The sequence below is a fragment of the Poecilia formosa genome, unplaced genomic scaffold (genome assembly GCF_000485575.1).
Source record: "Poecilia formosa unplaced genomic scaffold, Poecilia_formosa-5.1.2 Scaffold10, whole genome shotgun sequence".
Lineage (NCBI taxonomy): Eukaryota > Metazoa > Chordata > Actinopteri > Cyprinodontiformes > Poeciliidae > Poecilia > Poecilia formosa.
This window is the reverse complement of record NW_006799949.1, coordinates 4,743,774-4,760,355: the sequence shown is the minus strand read 5'-3', so window position 1 is coordinate 4,760,355 and position 16,582 is coordinate 4,743,774. Positions and strand designations below refer to the sequence as shown.

The window sequence follows — 16,582 nt, the reverse complement described above, 5'->3', positions numbered from 1 at the left end:
AGATTTTATGTTATATAATGCTTGGCATTATGTGTAATATAGCAAAACTAACTCTAATAATATTCAATCTACAGGGATTTTAAACATAAAGTTAACATAAAGCATGGCTAATTTTATTCCACTAATATTTGTTAACAAACCAAAACTGTCAAACATGGAAGACACCAAGTACATATGTTTAATTTAAAATTACCAGATAAGTAGTACAGTGAAAACATCTGAAAACGTACTTTATTTCCAGACAACACGTGAATGCAGCAATAGCGGGCACGCCTTTAAAAAAACCGGAAGCTTATTCCTTTGGAAGAAGAAAAAAGTTAGCTTTGTAGCTACTAGCGTCGACTAGCTTGCGTAAACTTTTCCACACTTATTATTTTGAATATCGTAGCCATTCCAGATCGCAGTTATGCCGGGACCTTCCAACATTGTCGCTATGAAGAAAGTTGTTCAACAGTTGCGCTTTGAAGCGGGTATAAACAGAGTTAAGGTAAGTTTTATACATTTAGTCGCTCTTAGGGCGTGTGTCTTTCTCGGTCATTTCGGTGTTTCTGTAATGTAGCTGTTTTTTGTCGAAATAGTCTGGGTTGTGGTGAGGTTTCGGGAGCTCTATTCGTTTAGCATAAACAGTTTATTACATTTTAAACTTGTTTTCTCCAGGTCTCGCAGGCCGCAGCGGACCTCCAGCAGTTTTGCCTCCAGAACGCCCAGCAGGACCCCCTGCTCACCGGCATGTCTTCCAGCAACAACCCGTTCAGACCGCAGAAAGTCTGCTCCTTCCTATAGTACTGACTGGCCAGGCGACCACTGTGAGTACGAACATATACTTTATCAGCTCAAGATTTTCAATGGACGCTCACAGGAGTTGATTTTATGGCAGCCAGTTGTATTACTGTTAGTTTTGATTCAAGCAAAAACTTCCTCTAAGCCGCTTTAAAGAGTCAACGCTTTCTCTTTGGCATCCTTTTTTTTTTAAAATAAACCACATAATTACTATTATTAAAAGTTTTTGTATTTACAAATGTCTTTCGAATTTTTATTATTCTTAAGATTCTTTTTACTATTTTCATTTTCTGTGTTGCACTTTGGTTCAGCTCTGTTTTTAAAGTGGCATTGAAATAAAAGGTTTAAAATAATAAAAAAACCCGTTTATAAATTAAGTTTAATTTCTAAAATTGAATTATAAAATTATATTTACTATTTGTTAAACTCTTTACTCAAATCTATGTTGAATGAGTTTTTCCTGAAATGCCAAGTTATTTATTAATAAATCACCTTTTGAAATTAACTACTTTTACCAAAATACTGGACCTGAAAAAGTAGATGAGCTATTTAAGACTATAAATAAAACATGAAGACTATAATTATGTACAAAACTAAATAAAAAGGTAGTCTGTTGGAGGATTTTAAAACGGAAAGATGCCAAAATGTGTGATGGTGCTCCATTTAGTTATCTCATAGAAGGGTTAATCCATTTGAAGTTTATTTAGAGTGTTTGCTATGCGTCTCATTTGTTTAAACATTGTATGTTTTACTAATATGTTGTTTTTCTCCAGGTTTTGGATTACATGCCTAATTTGGGGTGAGCTGCAGAATCCTGCAAAATGGACTGGAATCATCTCAGGAGTCTTTGGGAATTTGGGCCAGGAATTTTAACTTGAGCCTTTTTAAACTTTAACCTTCCTTTAAAAATAAATTACACATTTTCCTTCTTGGGTGCATTAGAAATGCCCCAGCCTTCCTGCGTAGAACTAACACATGTGCCTTATGAAATGTAAATGTTTCTTGCCTCAATAAAACTGAACTATTTCCACATTTTAGACATGCAGCTTCATGTTTTTAAGACATTTTATCCAACTAAAAGCTCTTGCACAGAACAGACAACCTAAACCTTAAAGCGAGTTGTTCTTGCAAATACATCTTGATATCATTTACATGGTAAATCTTCTAATGAGATATTAGTTTGCTGGGGGTAAAACCGGCTTGTCTGTGATCTTTTCTATGAAGTCAGATTGGAGAAAACGCTTATAAAATAAACTCCGGCCCAGTTACTGCAGCAATATGAACCCAACCAATTTTCTGGAGTAGTCCGCTGTCTCAAAGTGTTTATCCCTCATGTGGAGTTTGAAGCTGTTGTCCAATGTCCTCATTTGTCAGACTTTGAAGAAAAATACTTCTTTAGAAATGCAAGTCCTGGTGAGATGTTATCGCTATCCTGTCGGTTACACTGGAAGACGCTGCATGAATCCTCAAAGTGAAGACAATTCATCATGCTCAGACTTGTTTTAGAAACTTCCCTTAAAGTGGAGGGTTTTTCTGTTCATTGTGACTCAGTCTAAATTCTTTAGTTTAATCTGCATTTCTATTTACAATAAATGTCTAATAGTACTGAAGCCTCTCCCTTTTTCTCTGGAATATTTCAAAATAACTTTCAATTTTATCTTTGCTAAGTTTTAGTATTCATCATTTTACTCAATGTTTTTTTTTTTTTGTAACACTTGTAATGTGTTAATGTTGGCATGCCAAACATTGCTGTGTCTATGATGCCTTTATCTACATGATCTTAATCCGAAACAAGACCCAACCAACTGAAATGAGTTTCCTTGGTTTGGTGGAGGACGAGTATATGTAAAATGTTGAGCCTTATTTAGTCCATAGAGCAACACCCAGCTTTTCTGTGCTCTCTGACCCAGAGCACCAAAACTGATTCTTTTCATTCACATACCTTCAGGACAGACTGAATTATTGAAAGTTTATTTTGTGTCAAAATGCCTGCTTCTAGGGATAACACAAACCCTCTTCCAATAAAATATAAATTGTACTTTTTACATAGTTAAACTTGAAAATGTGTCAATCTTGACCCAGACAAACATGGTTAAAAAAGAAAGATGCACATTTTGTGTTGACGTTATCACTCGGAGGCAAGTCTGAAGAAATGAATTCGTCTCCTACTTTCTCTCACTTTAGCTCAACTCTCTGCAGTCTCAAACTCATCTTCATGTAATAACTAAAGAAAATATGTTTATACAAAAACTGTTACCAGACTACATAGCATCACCTCATCACTGAAAGCTGCATCTGGATCTTTGTACAGCTAACGTGGGTTTCCTTCAAAAAGAATGAGAGACTCTATGAAGCAAATTTGTGTAAGTCCATAAATATTTGCAGGACATTAGGCCGGGATCTTTGACCAATAAACCTCCAACTCAAAGCTGGAACTTCCTTCTGCAGGCATCCATCTCGTGGCGCTGAAAGATGAAAATATGTTTGTGTCAAAGTAAGAAATAAAACCACTGACGTATTCTCCAGGTAGCATCTCATTAAAATCCTGAAATACCATAATAGATTGTAGCAACAGATCCAGTTGATATGAAAAAGTCAATTAAAGCTCCTTTTTCTATTAAACAGACTCACCTTCAGCACCCATTCGTACTCTCCATACTTGGAGTCGAACGTGCCCTTCTGCAGAGATCGGAGTTTCAGAGTGAACCGAGGCCCCAGCTCCTGAATACCAACTTTCTTCTCGTTCTTGAAGATATACCTTACAGAAATACCATAATTAATTTATTTGACCTCATTTAAAATAAATTAAGCAATTTGACCTTGACTCCAGTTTTTTTTAATTTATGGTCATTTCACTTATTGATAGGTAAAATAATCACACACCCTATCACAGGTTGAAAACTCCAGCCCTGGAAGCAGCTGGAAAGTCATGAAAAGAGAGACAACCTGATGTGTGTAAAGACTTTCCTAAAGGACCTTCACCTACATCTAACTTTGAAAAGTCTCACTCTAAAGTCTTTTGGGAAGTAAGCAGCTTTGAAGAAAATATGTTAAAGCCAAGACCAAATTCACTAAGTGTCAGCAGTAAAGATTTTGCCCTGATTAATGACGTCTACTTAAAAAAAAGAGAGACATAATCATTTCTTCTCACAAAAACAAAAGATCTTTTGAATATGATGAGATCCTCTTGGTTTTATTCCAACATGGCTGATAGGCCACTCAGAGAGGAAGAAACAATTACTCTTAAAAGCAACATAAAAAGGTTTGTCAATGCACGAGAGGACAAAGACGTTCGTTTCTGAAGACATGTCCTGTCCTCTGAAATGGAGGCATTACAATTGTTGCATTTGGAGGATAAAGGACGAGGCTTTCAAGCCTGAGGACACCAAACTGCGTAGTGCAGTGGTGGCAGCATCATGTGTTGGTGTTTTTCAGCCACTGGGACTGGTGAACGTCACAATAGCAAAAAAAATTGAAGCAACATCTCAGAGAGGAACGTGTTTAGTTGTGAAATGTCCACATCAGTCCCAGAAAAAAACGAAAGACCTTGTGAAGATGCAGGTCAGAGAACGTCACCATCCGCAGTGAAACATGTCGTGTATCAACATGAGCTACAAGTCCACTCTGCACTCCAACAGGAGATGAAGTAATGTCCATCAACCACTAACTTATGAGAAAAAAAGGGGGCGCCTGCACGGCTGAGAACAACATCCCAACTTTGAAATGGATGGATGGCTGCATCATGGTGTGTGGTTATTTTTCAGCAGGAAGGACTGGTGCAATTCACAAAATTAATATAAAAAAAAAAAACATCATGCGGAAAAGCATAATCTGAAGAAGTCAGTAAGGTTAAGACTGGAAGCAAGGAAGGAAACAAAATATTTGCCCAAATCATGTGGTTTAAAATGCTACTCCACAAAATACATCTGAATTTGAAGAAAGCTTAAACTAATTTATTATCAATAATTCTTGGATTTAGCAAGCATAATTATAATTTAGTAACTATAATATGTCCTCCTAAGTGACATACAGAAAAATCTCTATGAATTATCGACATATAAGATTTTGTGTTATTTACATCCAGGTAAAAAGGGGGGAAAAAAGCATTCCTGTAAACGGAAGGATGTCTTCCTGATCAAGCTTGAACACTTACCTGTGGAATCTGAAAAAGATGAAGTCTCTCTGGTTGTGGAAGGTGGCGACCTGTCGACCCACAAACTGAGGGTTCTGTGGGAACAGAGCGGCGAACAGACGACCAATGCTGTGTCCGAGGCGGGTGGTGAAGTTGTTGAGAATCACCTCTGGATAATGTTCGGTTGGCTCTTTACCTCGCCTCTGAAAACAGGAAACAGGACAGCGGTGCATCAGCATGAGAGCTGAGGTTTGTCTTCAGCGACTAGTAGAAATGGGATTTAACTTGGGAAAGAGCAAGGAAGCACAAGAACACAGGGTTTATGCACATTTTCAAGTAAAATTTTCAGAGTTTTTAACCATTTTTATCCAATTATTAAAGCCCAATTTGTAAAAATTCACGTGGAATTTATCTTGCGTCTGATTTGACGGATCGACTTACTCTCTGACTGACCGACAGACAGATGCATTGGAAGGTTGATGGATCAATGACAGATTTAATCAGTTGGACAGATAAAAACTACTAAAATCAAATATTTTTCCATAATTATCCAGGCATGGAAACTAATTGAATGAAATTCTAGCCTATTCTTAATCTGTGTAGGAAACCCGATGCAGGTTTTGGGAGATGAGAATTCAGAATTGTACCCCCAAAAGGCATTAATATTAGGGATACATTTATTTGACTTGCCTTTATCTCTTTTCTTAGTCGAACACTGCTGACTTTGAAGTGCGCAGTTGGCCCGTCAGGAAGGTGACAGAGAACCAAACCGTCTGAAAATAACTGTTAAGGAATAAACTGTTAGACAAAACAGAAATGGAAAAAAAAAAAAAAACTTTATGCCAGTCTGCTTTGGGTTTCTTGCAATCCCAGAACCCAGATGGTAACATTTCTATAAATATTCATTCTAGTAAATTCTTTGAGCTTGGATTCTTTGGACACATATATTGTGATGAGGATAAATTTAGAACAGTTTGTGTAGCCAGAGGTGTAACAGTCAACGATTCAAGTGGGAACAAAAACTGAATGTATCTAAACGAATTTCCTCATGTCAAGTGCTTTTTGAAGTCAGGATACTGGGCATTAGGCGATCCTGGTTGATGACCATCATGTATGTGAAGTCCCTGGCAACACACTGGGGAATGATCCTCTTTAGGGCGAGGCCTCTTCTGTAGTAAACATGGGCGTTTGGGATGACGCTGGCCAGCTGCTCGCAAAACCTCACTGTTCTCTGCAAGACACAAATGACACAATTCATGAGGTTGACGTATATGATTCTAAAATTTAAACTACACGACCTAAATTTTACAGTAATTTCTATCTTTAATCAAAAGGGTTACATTCTACGTAAATAAAATACTATTGTTGCATTCTTCAACATTAATTTCACTATGCAACCTTACGGATGACATGACATCACATACTGTATATCGTTTCTTTTTTAAAACTAGCTCTGAATTAAAATAGCAAATAATCCCAAAACTACTAATGGCTTGCAATTCAAAGAAAAAGAAATAAAAAACTCAATTCAAAACTAGTAAAACTCTTACAACAACTGCAGCCACTCACCCCTCTGGGTCTGTCTGATGTAGTGATGAGCACTTTGGGATTTGTCAACCCGTTGAAATATGCTGAAAATTCATCAGTTCCCTCATCAAAAGCAACCTGGTGATGAGCAAAATGAACAAAACAAAGAATGTTTGTTAAAATAAAGACATACATACAGAAAGACCAAAACAACAAAATCCAAACCTCTTCGTCTTCTGGATCAACTGTTGTCTCATCAAACACTCTCTGGTTTTCTATCGTTTTGGGGACCTCCTTTGGTGGCGCCTAAGTTGGAAAAAGATTAAAATGGGGTGAATGACTGGTATGAAAAAATAAACAAGAATGCACTCACTTGGATTACAACTTAAGCTAACAACATGTAAGAAAGGGGAAAAAAACAATAAACACTCACCTTGTCGCCTAATGCTTCCCTTTCTTTTCTCCTCTTTTTCTTCAGTTGAAGTTTTTGCTAAAAGTCAGAAATATCCATGTTATTTTCAACACTCCATTTTAACAGGTGGATGCGTTAACAGTATGATAATGCACTGGCTGACTTTTCAAATAAAGAAACTTTAACTCTTCTGTAGTACAGAGGACAGTTTGACCCTGAAGGCTCTGTTTACCTTCCTCTTCTCCTGCTTGAGCTTCATGAACATGAGGTGTCTCCGCTGTTTGTTCTTGATCTCGGAGACACTGAACGTGGCGGGGAACGAAGTCGTCGGATCGGCCTGGTTCTCCGCGGCGCTGCTCTCTTCCTTCACCTCCGTGTTTTTAACCTTCGTCTTTGCTTTCATTGACTTCTTCTTCTTCTTGCTCTTGCTGCCCTGATCCGTGGGAACTTCTGTAACATCCATCTTTCGTATGTCAGCGGTCTGTTTTGAGTTATTATCTCACGTGTTTACAAGCCGTCTGTTCGACTGCGTTCACTTCCTGGAATGAGAGGTGAATAGATTAAACTTTAGCGATAAAAGAGGGGGACCTCTAGTGGTGAGGAGGTGTACTGCCTTTCTCACTCATTGCTGTTGAGAAGGTCTGAAAACCTTATGCAAAACAGCCACATTTTAATGACGCGCATTTGATTTGCGCATTTGTGATGAAATTAAAAAGTCACACATTTGACTTAAATTTATAATTTTGACTTTAATGTCACAATTCTGACTTTCAAAATTATACACTGAGTTCCAAATTATAGTGTCAGTTTTCAAGTCATAATTTTGACAGGAAAATCATGATCATACAATAAAAACTCTTTATTTCATATATTTAAAGTAAGAAATCTGATCATTCAGATCTGTAATATGAAATCTTTTATTTAAAAACAACGTACTTATCTAAATCCAGCTGTACAATTGTTTAAATAAAATCCCAAAATATCAAAATCACTTTAAAAAATGTAGATCCTCCATTATAAAGTCACTATCATGCTTCCTTTAATATTATTGCTCTTAATTCTGCAGAGTTATTTTTGGATCAACATGTTTAATGTTCTGCAATTAATTTTTGGCTTTAAATAATACAACATTACAGAAAAAAAAATCTTATTAAACACAGCATTTGAATGAGATATATTAGATGTGATTACATACTTTTTTGTAAAGAAGCCAGATGAAGTATCTACTGGTTCTCCCTTTCATCTCCAGTTTGTCTATACAATATAACATACTGGACAAATATCTTATTGCTTGTTACACTATAAAGAGACAAAACCATAATATTCATATTAATAAATATTGAATTCTTAGTAAGCAAACATAATTACCCTGTCATTATCCCCAAATTATATTTAGTAAAATCCAGACTCCCTTTAATACCATTTCAGATTCTGATAACACAAACAGAAATACAACAAAGTCGTCCTTGTAAAAATTAGAATATAAGTGATTTCATACATTCTTACATCTATTTCACACAAGTCACTTTTGCTCCCCTGGTGTAACAATGCTCATTTGTGGAAAAACAGTTCATTTTCATGACTGTCAGCTTTTACAGTTCTCTTTTATGAGCCTTGGAATGAGACTTTTTACACGGTTCATGGTCTGAGAAAAGTGACCTGAAAGCTTGTCCCACTCGTGGATCTTCAGTGCAGATTGCTCCTCCTCCTCTGCTCATCTGACTGACCTCCCTGTTCATATCAGCGATGCAGGTCCAGCCACCGTCTGAAGTCACACACCACTTGGAGTGATCCACAGTGTCACTGATGGCCTTCCTCTTCTGCAGCTGCACTTCCTTTACGTTGTAGACATGATGACTGAGCATTGAACTGCAGTTGGAGGACAGAGGTTTACTCAGCTTCCCCCAGCTCTTCACAAAAAGATCGTTGGACACTTTGTTCACTATGAGACCAGAGTAAAGGTCTAGGATGTAACAGAACATAGATCATTATCAGTTTTAGGCAACAGACTTCAGAAGTTTTCTTAATTATTAACAAAAAAACAACAACAACAAAAAAAACATTTCGTGGATCAGTGCCAAAACTCACCATCTTTAAATCGTGAGTATTTTGCAAAGCTGGTGAAAGTGCTCCCTGCTGCTGATTTCAGCCTCTCCACACTAAACCAGGGCTTTTGTGTTGGGTAGCAGCTTCTCTGTGCAACACAACGCAGCTCCTCAGGAAAAGTTTTTGGAATTTCAGAGTCAAATGAATAGGCATGGATGTACTTGAGCTGCAGTCCTGAGGATTTAAATGATATAATTAAAAATATTTTAATACTTTTTAATTTTTTTTTTTTATCTAGTGTGCAACTCCAGAAAGCTTCTCTAGTAACTTACCTATTGCTTTAAACTGCTGGTAGGGGAAAGTAACACAAAGAAATGTTTGAGCATTTGCATTTCCACTGCTTGGCCAGAACTCTGTACTGCGATATGTTGGAAATTTGGGTGTGCTGTGTGAAAGCCAAAGTCCAAAGCTGCGATCCAACATCACAACCCCTGAAGGAGATAAAATCAATGAGTTAATTTGAGAGCCTACCTGTACTTTGTGTGGAATTTGGTTGAAAAGTATTGGGCCCACCTTTACTGTGACCGAATGATGAAGGAGCAGAGTATGGCTTTGGAGGCTGATCATTGTAGAGCAGGTATCCAAACCCTTCAGTCTGACCATTAAATAAGAGAAGAGAAATAAAAAAAAATGTCCTTTAAAAGCTGATTTTATACATTGTTTTTTTCCTTTTCTTTTTTAAATAAAATCTCACCTTTTTGGTGTAGAAGTCAAGAAGAGGTTTCAGTGTTTTTCCTAGAAAGCCAGTTTCACTGTCGATTTTCTCCTTGCTGAGTTCCCATCCACCGGTGCTCTCATCCATGTACAAATACGACAGTCCACCATCTTTCACATTAGGCAGTTTATACACAATATACCTAATGGTGAAGATGTGAATAGTTGATCATTTATTCAGCTTAAGCTCAATGGAGGTAAGAATATTGTCAGAAATCTTCACCGACCAGTCAACAGCCTCTCCTCTGTCATTCCTGCACTTCACATCTGAGTGACACGCTTTAAAAAGAAGTCCGATACTGAGGAGGAATCCGATGAGAGCCTGAAACAATTAAAACAAACATAATTAGACAAAGGAAATGCTTTATTACATAAACTCAGGGTTAGTTGTGGTGATTAAACTGCTTATTAAGATGTAACATACAGAGTGTTTTTTTTTTTTTAGAAGACACCACAACTTTTGAGACAGACATTGGATCAAACTTATAGTCAAGATTTTATACACAAATTATGTGGAATCTTAGCATCTCAAACTTGACATTTTAACATTTAATTACTAGTCAACTGCACAGTTTTGACTGATCTGAAATAGTATTTTAGCACCAGCAAGGTGATTCGCAAGAGTGATTAACTGGAAACTAGGCATGAAGTATAAGCCAATGCAGGGTGTTTTGCATAAATACTACAGTGTAACTGCTGAATGATAACTAAGGTTTTAACCACATCATGTCAGAAGTCAAACTCTTTAGTTATTCCTTTATTTATGTGTTATGTTAAGGAGTTATGGAGCAGCCTTTTGCAAATATGCAAGATTGTTGTGGGTTTAAAATCTTTTAAGCATGTTCTGGTTTCCTATAAAATGCACTTCCTGGACTAACAAAACTGAGTGATGCACCACAACTACTTCACTTCACAAGAACAAGTCAAACCCGCAGTTGAAATATATTCAGAACATCAATATATATATATATAGATATCATACTACTTTCACTTTGCGAGCTCTCATTCATTCACCAAACTTGCAAACAGTCCAATAATATTAAGGAAATAGTTAAAACGATCCTTTATTTCAAAGGTCTTTTCTTTTTCTTAAATGAAAGTATTCACTCTACTTCAAACAACTAATTTATGTTATTATTCTCTTTAAAATATTCAAACATATCACTTACGTGCGCTGTCATCTTCACTCGCCTTTAAACTAGACTACAAACCTGTTTGAAAAGGCTGCTGTGTCACATATCAACGTAAAAAGGAAACTCACGCCCACGACTCGCCTTCATGTTTCAGCTGCTTCCTTGTTGCTTAAACCGTGAAAGAACTGTGAAAGAAACATTGTTCCCTTCGAGCTTTGACAATCCGAATTGCTCAACACCTGCTGACACTTCCATTCTGTTTCAACATCTAGGAGCCAAAGTTGTTAGTGCAACTCTCACTTAGCATCTTCTGAACATTCATACAGACTCCCTATGCAGACACAGAGCTGGAAAACAGCATGATGGCACACAAAGATGGATGTTTTTATTTATTGTCTTTTAAACATGGTACTCAAATGAAAAACCAGCAAACAATTTCATGAGAATATATGAATGGTTGCATCAAATACAAATTCACATAATATAGTTTGCTTCAGTTTTTCTTAAGCAAAACATAATAAAACACAAATGCCTCCACTGAGGAAATGCAATCCTCAGCTCGATGTTCACAATAACATGACGGCTTTGCTGCGTCCTACCACTGTGACCAGTAGGAGGCACTGTTTAATGCAAATACAATAGAAACAAACGTTGAACGGGGACAGACTGGATTCAGTTACATGATGCAATTCATTTCTTCACACTTGTTTTTACAGTGTTATATATATAAAAAAATGTATAATGACCCATCGGCCCAGTTCCAGTGTCATGGAGTTTCAATTTGTCTTTAAAAAAAGAAAAAAACGCCATAACTAAAAAAAAAAAAAAAAAAAAAAATGATATTAGCCTACCACAAAAAAAAAAGAAAAAAAAAAGTGAGCCAATCAGAGGATGGCTGTGCTTTGTTGTAAAAAAAGATAAATAGAAATGTTAAAAAAAAAAAAAACTAGAACTGCAACTAAATCTAGACATTTTAGCAAAGAGTAGTTGCATCAAAGCACAGGGTTACCAAATTTCTACAACTATTATTTAAGGCGGTTGTACACAACTCCAGTGTGCCAATAACTGTGAAGGGCACTGCGAGCTTGTCACACTAACTTACTCAATTCAAGATCAAAATAATCTAACAGGAAAAAGTTAAAATAAGTTTAGTTGATGCTTATAAGACAGATTTTTAAAATCTAATCTGGTAAACTTCACATTTAACTGTGTACAATGTAAATGACTGAATAAACCTCAAGTAATAATTCAGTCTTGTTTAGCAGCTAATGTACCAGTCCACTGCCTTCCTGAAGGCCTTGTAAATCACAGGGTTGTAGGAGCAGATCAGCCCTCCGCCACGTAACATCTGAGCCTTGACCCGGTTCAGGTCCCCCAGGCAGACCACCTGGTCCTCATAAGCCTGTGACACACACCACTTCGAGTGGTCGTAATGAGATTCGAACCGGACCGATGGCGGAAGCACGGTCCTCTTGACGTTCATGGTGTGCCTCGGCAGCGAGCAGTTGGAGGGCAGCTCTCGACCTTGGGTCTGCCAAGTCTGCACCAGAAGGTCGGTGTCCAGGACCTGAGCCACCCAGCCTGTGTAGATATCTGAAGGAAGGCCAGATTGAGAACTCAGGTGCACCAAGAATAAAAACATATCATACATATACACAGCTCAAAGAACATTTGTTATCTATTCATGGTATTTAAATGCATGCCATCGTGGCATGAACAATGGCATGCATTTGAAGGACGGAATCAGATTTAACACATACACCACCATCCTGTGATCTCGAGCAAACCACTGAGATCAAGAGACCAAATATTCTCGGCCTTCAAAGTAAGCAACTACATCTCTAAAGATCGAAATGTAAAAAACTTAGAGGTGCCTCCAAAACGTCTTACCGTCTACAAAGTGCTCAGATTTTGCAAAGCTGACAAATCTGTCCCCACTGACAGAAAACAGCGCCTTCACTCCCTTGTTGGCGGACAGTGGCGGCCTGGAGCCCTTGCACAGCTGGAGGAGCTGCGGCAGGTCGGCCGAGAACGCAGCGGGAACAGAACAGTTGTAGAAGCGTGGGTAAACGTAGACCAGCTGCTGTGCTGCAGTAGAAAATAAAGGGAAAACAGACAGATGTAACTACGTGTGCACAATCTTTTTCACAACATAAATAGGATTTGAAAGGCCTAATTTTATACATTAACACTCAAAAATGTACCCACACTGATTAAAATTCTAAGTTTTTGAGACTTGAAAATCTGAGAATGCACTTAAATGTATCTCTATTTGTACATAAGTTTTAATAATATTTTTTATTAATTTTTAACAATGATTCCAAATAATTAGGTTACTCTCCTTAATGTTTCTTTTGTACATGTCAGGTTTATAGATTCGCTGCACACTCCTTTTGGTACAAAGCCTAAAGCAGATGCTGCGTTTAAGTGCTGGGGAAAAGGTGGTTTATCTGAGATTTATGTGGCATTTGTACGTTTGATTAGTCAGTCAGAAAGACATTTTTCTTTGCTCCAGCTTTAACTCAGTGTAGTCTTGAGCTTTGAACATATCAAAAAGGGTTGAGGAAAATAATAAAGGAACATCTTGGGTTGTTATGTTTCTACATTCATTTTTGCTCTGCAGTATGAAATATATTCCCTCATGCTTTTTTAAAATGAAAAACAGGGTCAACATGCTTAATAATTTATACAGCAAACTTTGTGACACACACACACACACACACACACACACACAGTATAAGCAGTCGGGACTGGTTGCTTCACGACGCACCCACTCACCTATACTGAGAAACTGTGAATACTGGTAGGTCACACACAGGGCAGTCTGGCCATTGTGTCTGCCAGAGGAGGGGTACTGGTAGCCTCGCTCAGGGAACGAGGGGAAATGGGGAACGGTGTGGGACAGCCAGAAACCTTGAGAATGGTCAAAGAGCAGAACCCCTGCAGGATGCATGAAAGCACACACTTGAGCAGGCAAGAAAGCACGTCTAAGCTCACACACATGCAAACAGGCACGAAGACTGCAACAACCTTTCCACCAAAGTTGTGTCAGAGTGTTGGGGAGGTCAGAGTAAACAGTAGCTATCAGGCTGCTGCTCTTTGGACATTTCCTCTCGCATTGATCTGCCTTCACTGCTAAATCACAACATTTTACTGCTGAACTGCAGCTTTGGAGAACAAAGTTAACTGTAAAGACATAGATAGACGTAGAAAGATGAAGATATTTCTATTGAAATACTGTGCATTGTTCCTATCAACTACTGCTGTCATGGTAGCAATACCTTGAAATATTTTTTTTACTTATGTACTTTTTTTTTATTTTTTTTACTATGTTACCATTTACAAACCCCTCACAAAAAACAGAGACTCAAAACAAACATAGAGCAAAGTTAATTAAACACTAAAGATTCCTTAATGTTACACATTTTACATTGCAGTCAAAAAAGTTCAGTTCCTTCACAGAAAAAAAAAACAAAAAAAAACATTGTTTCATGAGATGAAGGACACATTCAAAGATCCAAACCACTGTGAAATATTTTTATGGATAAAACAAGTATAACTGTAATTACTTCAGATTAACTGTACCTTTAGTGTGTCCGTACGTACGGATGTATTTCTGCTGTGGTGCACCGTCATTGTAGAGTGCGTACACAGAGCTGTTAGACTGAAAGAGAAACTAGTTTAATACTTGCAGCGTTGTACGTACTGTGAATACGAATTTACCAGCTTTTAAGTTTTCTTTTGTTTTCACGTTATGTGTTTACTTTACACGACATCAAAATGGCACAGGAGCAGAAGGAAACAGGCAGCAAATACCCCCTTACAGAATTCGAGGAGATAATACATTTGTCTCTGACATTGTATTGATTTAGGATGTTTTGAAAAATGAACAATAAAAATTGATAATTGAAGGAGGAAACTTCGATTATTCATGCATATTAAATATTTTGTTGATGGAATAAATAGGTAGGTTTGTGTTCCTTTTGGAAAAGATGATCAATATTTATCCCTTTTTTTTAATAAGGCTGATGTGTCAAACTTACCTCACAAGCATACAACTAGGACTTTGACTACCTTAAAGATTAAGGGCCATTCACCAATGGAGAAGAGCAGCAGATCTCACCATGTAGACCTTTCCCTTGTACAGTTGATTCAGAGTGTTGGCCATAGCTCCTTCGGTTGTGTTAACCATAAATTTACTCCTCCGCCAGCTACCAGCTGCTGAGTCCAGGTACATGTACTCCACACCACTGCCAACCTCCCCAATCCTGAACTTCGGCAGTTTGTAGATGATAAACCTGGAAAAGCCAGATTGAAACACATATTAGGAAAATATTGGGGGTCATTTTATGCGCCTTTCTGTTCCTTGGCATCAGCGACCACAACACAACAAAAGGATTCTGAAAAATATGACATCAACTCACCAGTCAACAGCTTCACCAGCTTCATTTCTGCAGGAAATGTCACTTCTGCCAACTGTGAAACACAACAGTAGGACAGTAATGTGGAAGCAGGGGACGAGTTGAGAGGCCATCTTTGGTGGACTAGCTGAAAACAACTCGGCTAACTGTGGATTTAAAACATGTCTGAAGCCTGTTTGGAGGCTGCGAGCCGTGTGACAGAGTTTTTGAAAGTAAAGAAAGCGCAGCTGCAATGATATGCAAAAAAGGAAGTCATAAGTTGCGGTCACATGATAGGGGAAGGTGAAAGTTCTGTGTAAGGAAATACGGTGAATATTCATGTTTAGCATTTTTTAGGAACATCTACCAAGCAAAGTTTTTCTTTCTTCTTTTTTTTTAAATGTATTCTTATTTTTTTTAATTAAACTTCACTAGAGTTCTTTACATTTAAAGTGTTGCACCAGTTCACACCTGGTCATCTTTTATTTTTAGCAACCAGGCTGCTGATTACTGAACTAGAGAATATTTGGCTAAAAAAAGACACCACTGTGTACCTGAGGGAAAGCTGTTAACTTTCATTTCACTTATTGAGGCTGAGAAACAACAGTGGGTCTTATCTGGAACTGAAAGTTTCATTTTCAAAGACAATTACCAAAAATTCCAGTGTTTGATTTATAATTAGACAACTTACAGCCAAAGTGAACAAATCATTTCTGTAAAGTAAATGTTGTGGGGCAGAACTGAGTTAATTTTAATTAGTATGACACACTCTAACACGGTACTAGTACAAAGGATACAACTTGTGTGCTGTCCAGAGATTTAGCTAGTTTTCAAATATAACCAACATAATAATATTTAAATCACCAACTCTCTAAAACTACCTTAGCCTATGAAAAGGCAAACATACATTGTCAGTACAATATATTTAAAGCAGTAAACACAATTATACAGCCAACCAAGAAAAAAACAAAACAAAATAGTAAAACATAATTTTCCATATCAAATGTGACCTGCCTCAGGAATCAAGGAGCTAAGGGTGCAACATTTATTGTATAATTTATACTCCACTTACACTAAAGTACTATAAAAATGTAACTTTGTTTATCATTATTGTTTCAGAAAAAAAAATATAGGCTCCACATCTAAAAAGATTAATCTTTTAAAAATTTTTAAGCAGTAATATTTAAATCTATATTCAAGTAAAAATGGCATTACAAAGATCATTACCAACATGTGATGAGAGTAAAATGTAGTCGGATATTCAAAGAAAATAATAATAATAATAATAAAGAAGGTCTTCATTTAGGAGTTAGTGCACATTGATTAAGATTAATTTAATAATAATAATAATAAAAAAGTCAGTGTCGCTTCTTGGTCA

The 16,582-nt window shown here is 37.2% G+C and overlaps 4 protein-coding genes across 5 annotated transcripts; 1 reads left to right on the top strand and 3 right to left on the bottom strand.

Moving 5' to 3' along the window:
- Window positions 1-277: 277 nt before the first annotated feature.
- Window positions 278-1,817, top strand: LOC103130922 (guanine nucleotide-binding protein G(I)/G(S)/G(O) subunit gamma-5). Of its 2 annotated transcripts, none has more exons than XM_016665868.1 (3): window positions 278-487; window positions 658-810; window positions 1,554-1,817. In XM_016665868.1, exons 1-2 carry the CDS (start codon window positions 407-409, stop codon window positions 781-783), a joined length of 207 nt encoding a protein of 68 aa, XP_016521354.1. In that variant the 5' UTR covers window positions 278-406; the 3' UTR covers window positions 784-810; window positions 1,554-1,817. The 2 variants fall into 2 exon arrangements, with proteins under 2 accessions (XP_016521354.1, XP_007542516.1); XM_007542454.2 differs by having other exon boundaries at window positions 280-487; window positions 658-806.
- Window positions 1,818-2,735: 918 nt separating this feature from the next.
- rpf1 (ribosome production factor 1 homolog) lies at window positions 2,736-7,414 on the bottom strand. The gene is made up of 9 exons (XM_007542442.2): window positions 7,084-7,414; window positions 6,873-6,929; window positions 6,665-6,745; window positions 6,482-6,577; window positions 5,990-6,143; window positions 5,603-5,685; window positions 4,934-5,115; window positions 3,412-3,538; window positions 2,736-3,245 (listed from the first exon to the last, which is right to left on the bottom strand). Exons 1-9 carry the CDS (start codon window positions 7,312-7,314, stop codon window positions 3,204-3,206), a joined length of 1,053 nt encoding a protein of 350 aa, XP_007542504.1. The 5' UTR covers window positions 7,315-7,414; the 3' UTR covers window positions 2,736-3,203.
- Window positions 7,415-8,350: 936 nt separating this feature from the next.
- Window positions 8,351-10,862, bottom strand: LOC103130900 (deoxyribonuclease-2-alpha-like). Its single transcript, XM_007542426.2, has 7 exons — window positions 10,841-10,862; window positions 9,899-9,993; window positions 9,652-9,814; window positions 9,471-9,552; window positions 9,230-9,388; window positions 8,940-9,131; window positions 8,351-8,814 (listed from the first exon to the last, which is right to left on the bottom strand). The coding sequence occupies exons 1-7, from the start codon at window positions 10,850-10,852 to the stop codon at window positions 8,444-8,446; spliced, it is 1,074 nt and encodes a 357-aa protein (XP_007542488.1). The 5' UTR covers window positions 10,853-10,862; the 3' UTR covers window positions 8,351-8,443.
- An 837-nt stretch (window positions 10,863-11,699) lies between these two features.
- dnase2b (deoxyribonuclease II beta) lies at window positions 11,700-16,325 on the bottom strand. The gene is made up of 6 exons (XM_007542417.2): window positions 15,229-16,325; window positions 14,928-15,102; window positions 14,390-14,468; window positions 13,583-13,744; window positions 12,695-12,892; window positions 11,700-12,397 (listed from the first exon to the last, which is right to left on the bottom strand). Exons 1-6 carry the CDS (start codon window positions 15,552-15,554, stop codon window positions 12,063-12,065), a joined length of 1,275 nt encoding a protein of 424 aa, XP_007542479.2. The 5' UTR covers window positions 15,555-16,325; the 3' UTR covers window positions 11,700-12,062.
- Between the last annotated feature and the right edge of the window lie 257 nt (window positions 16,326-16,582).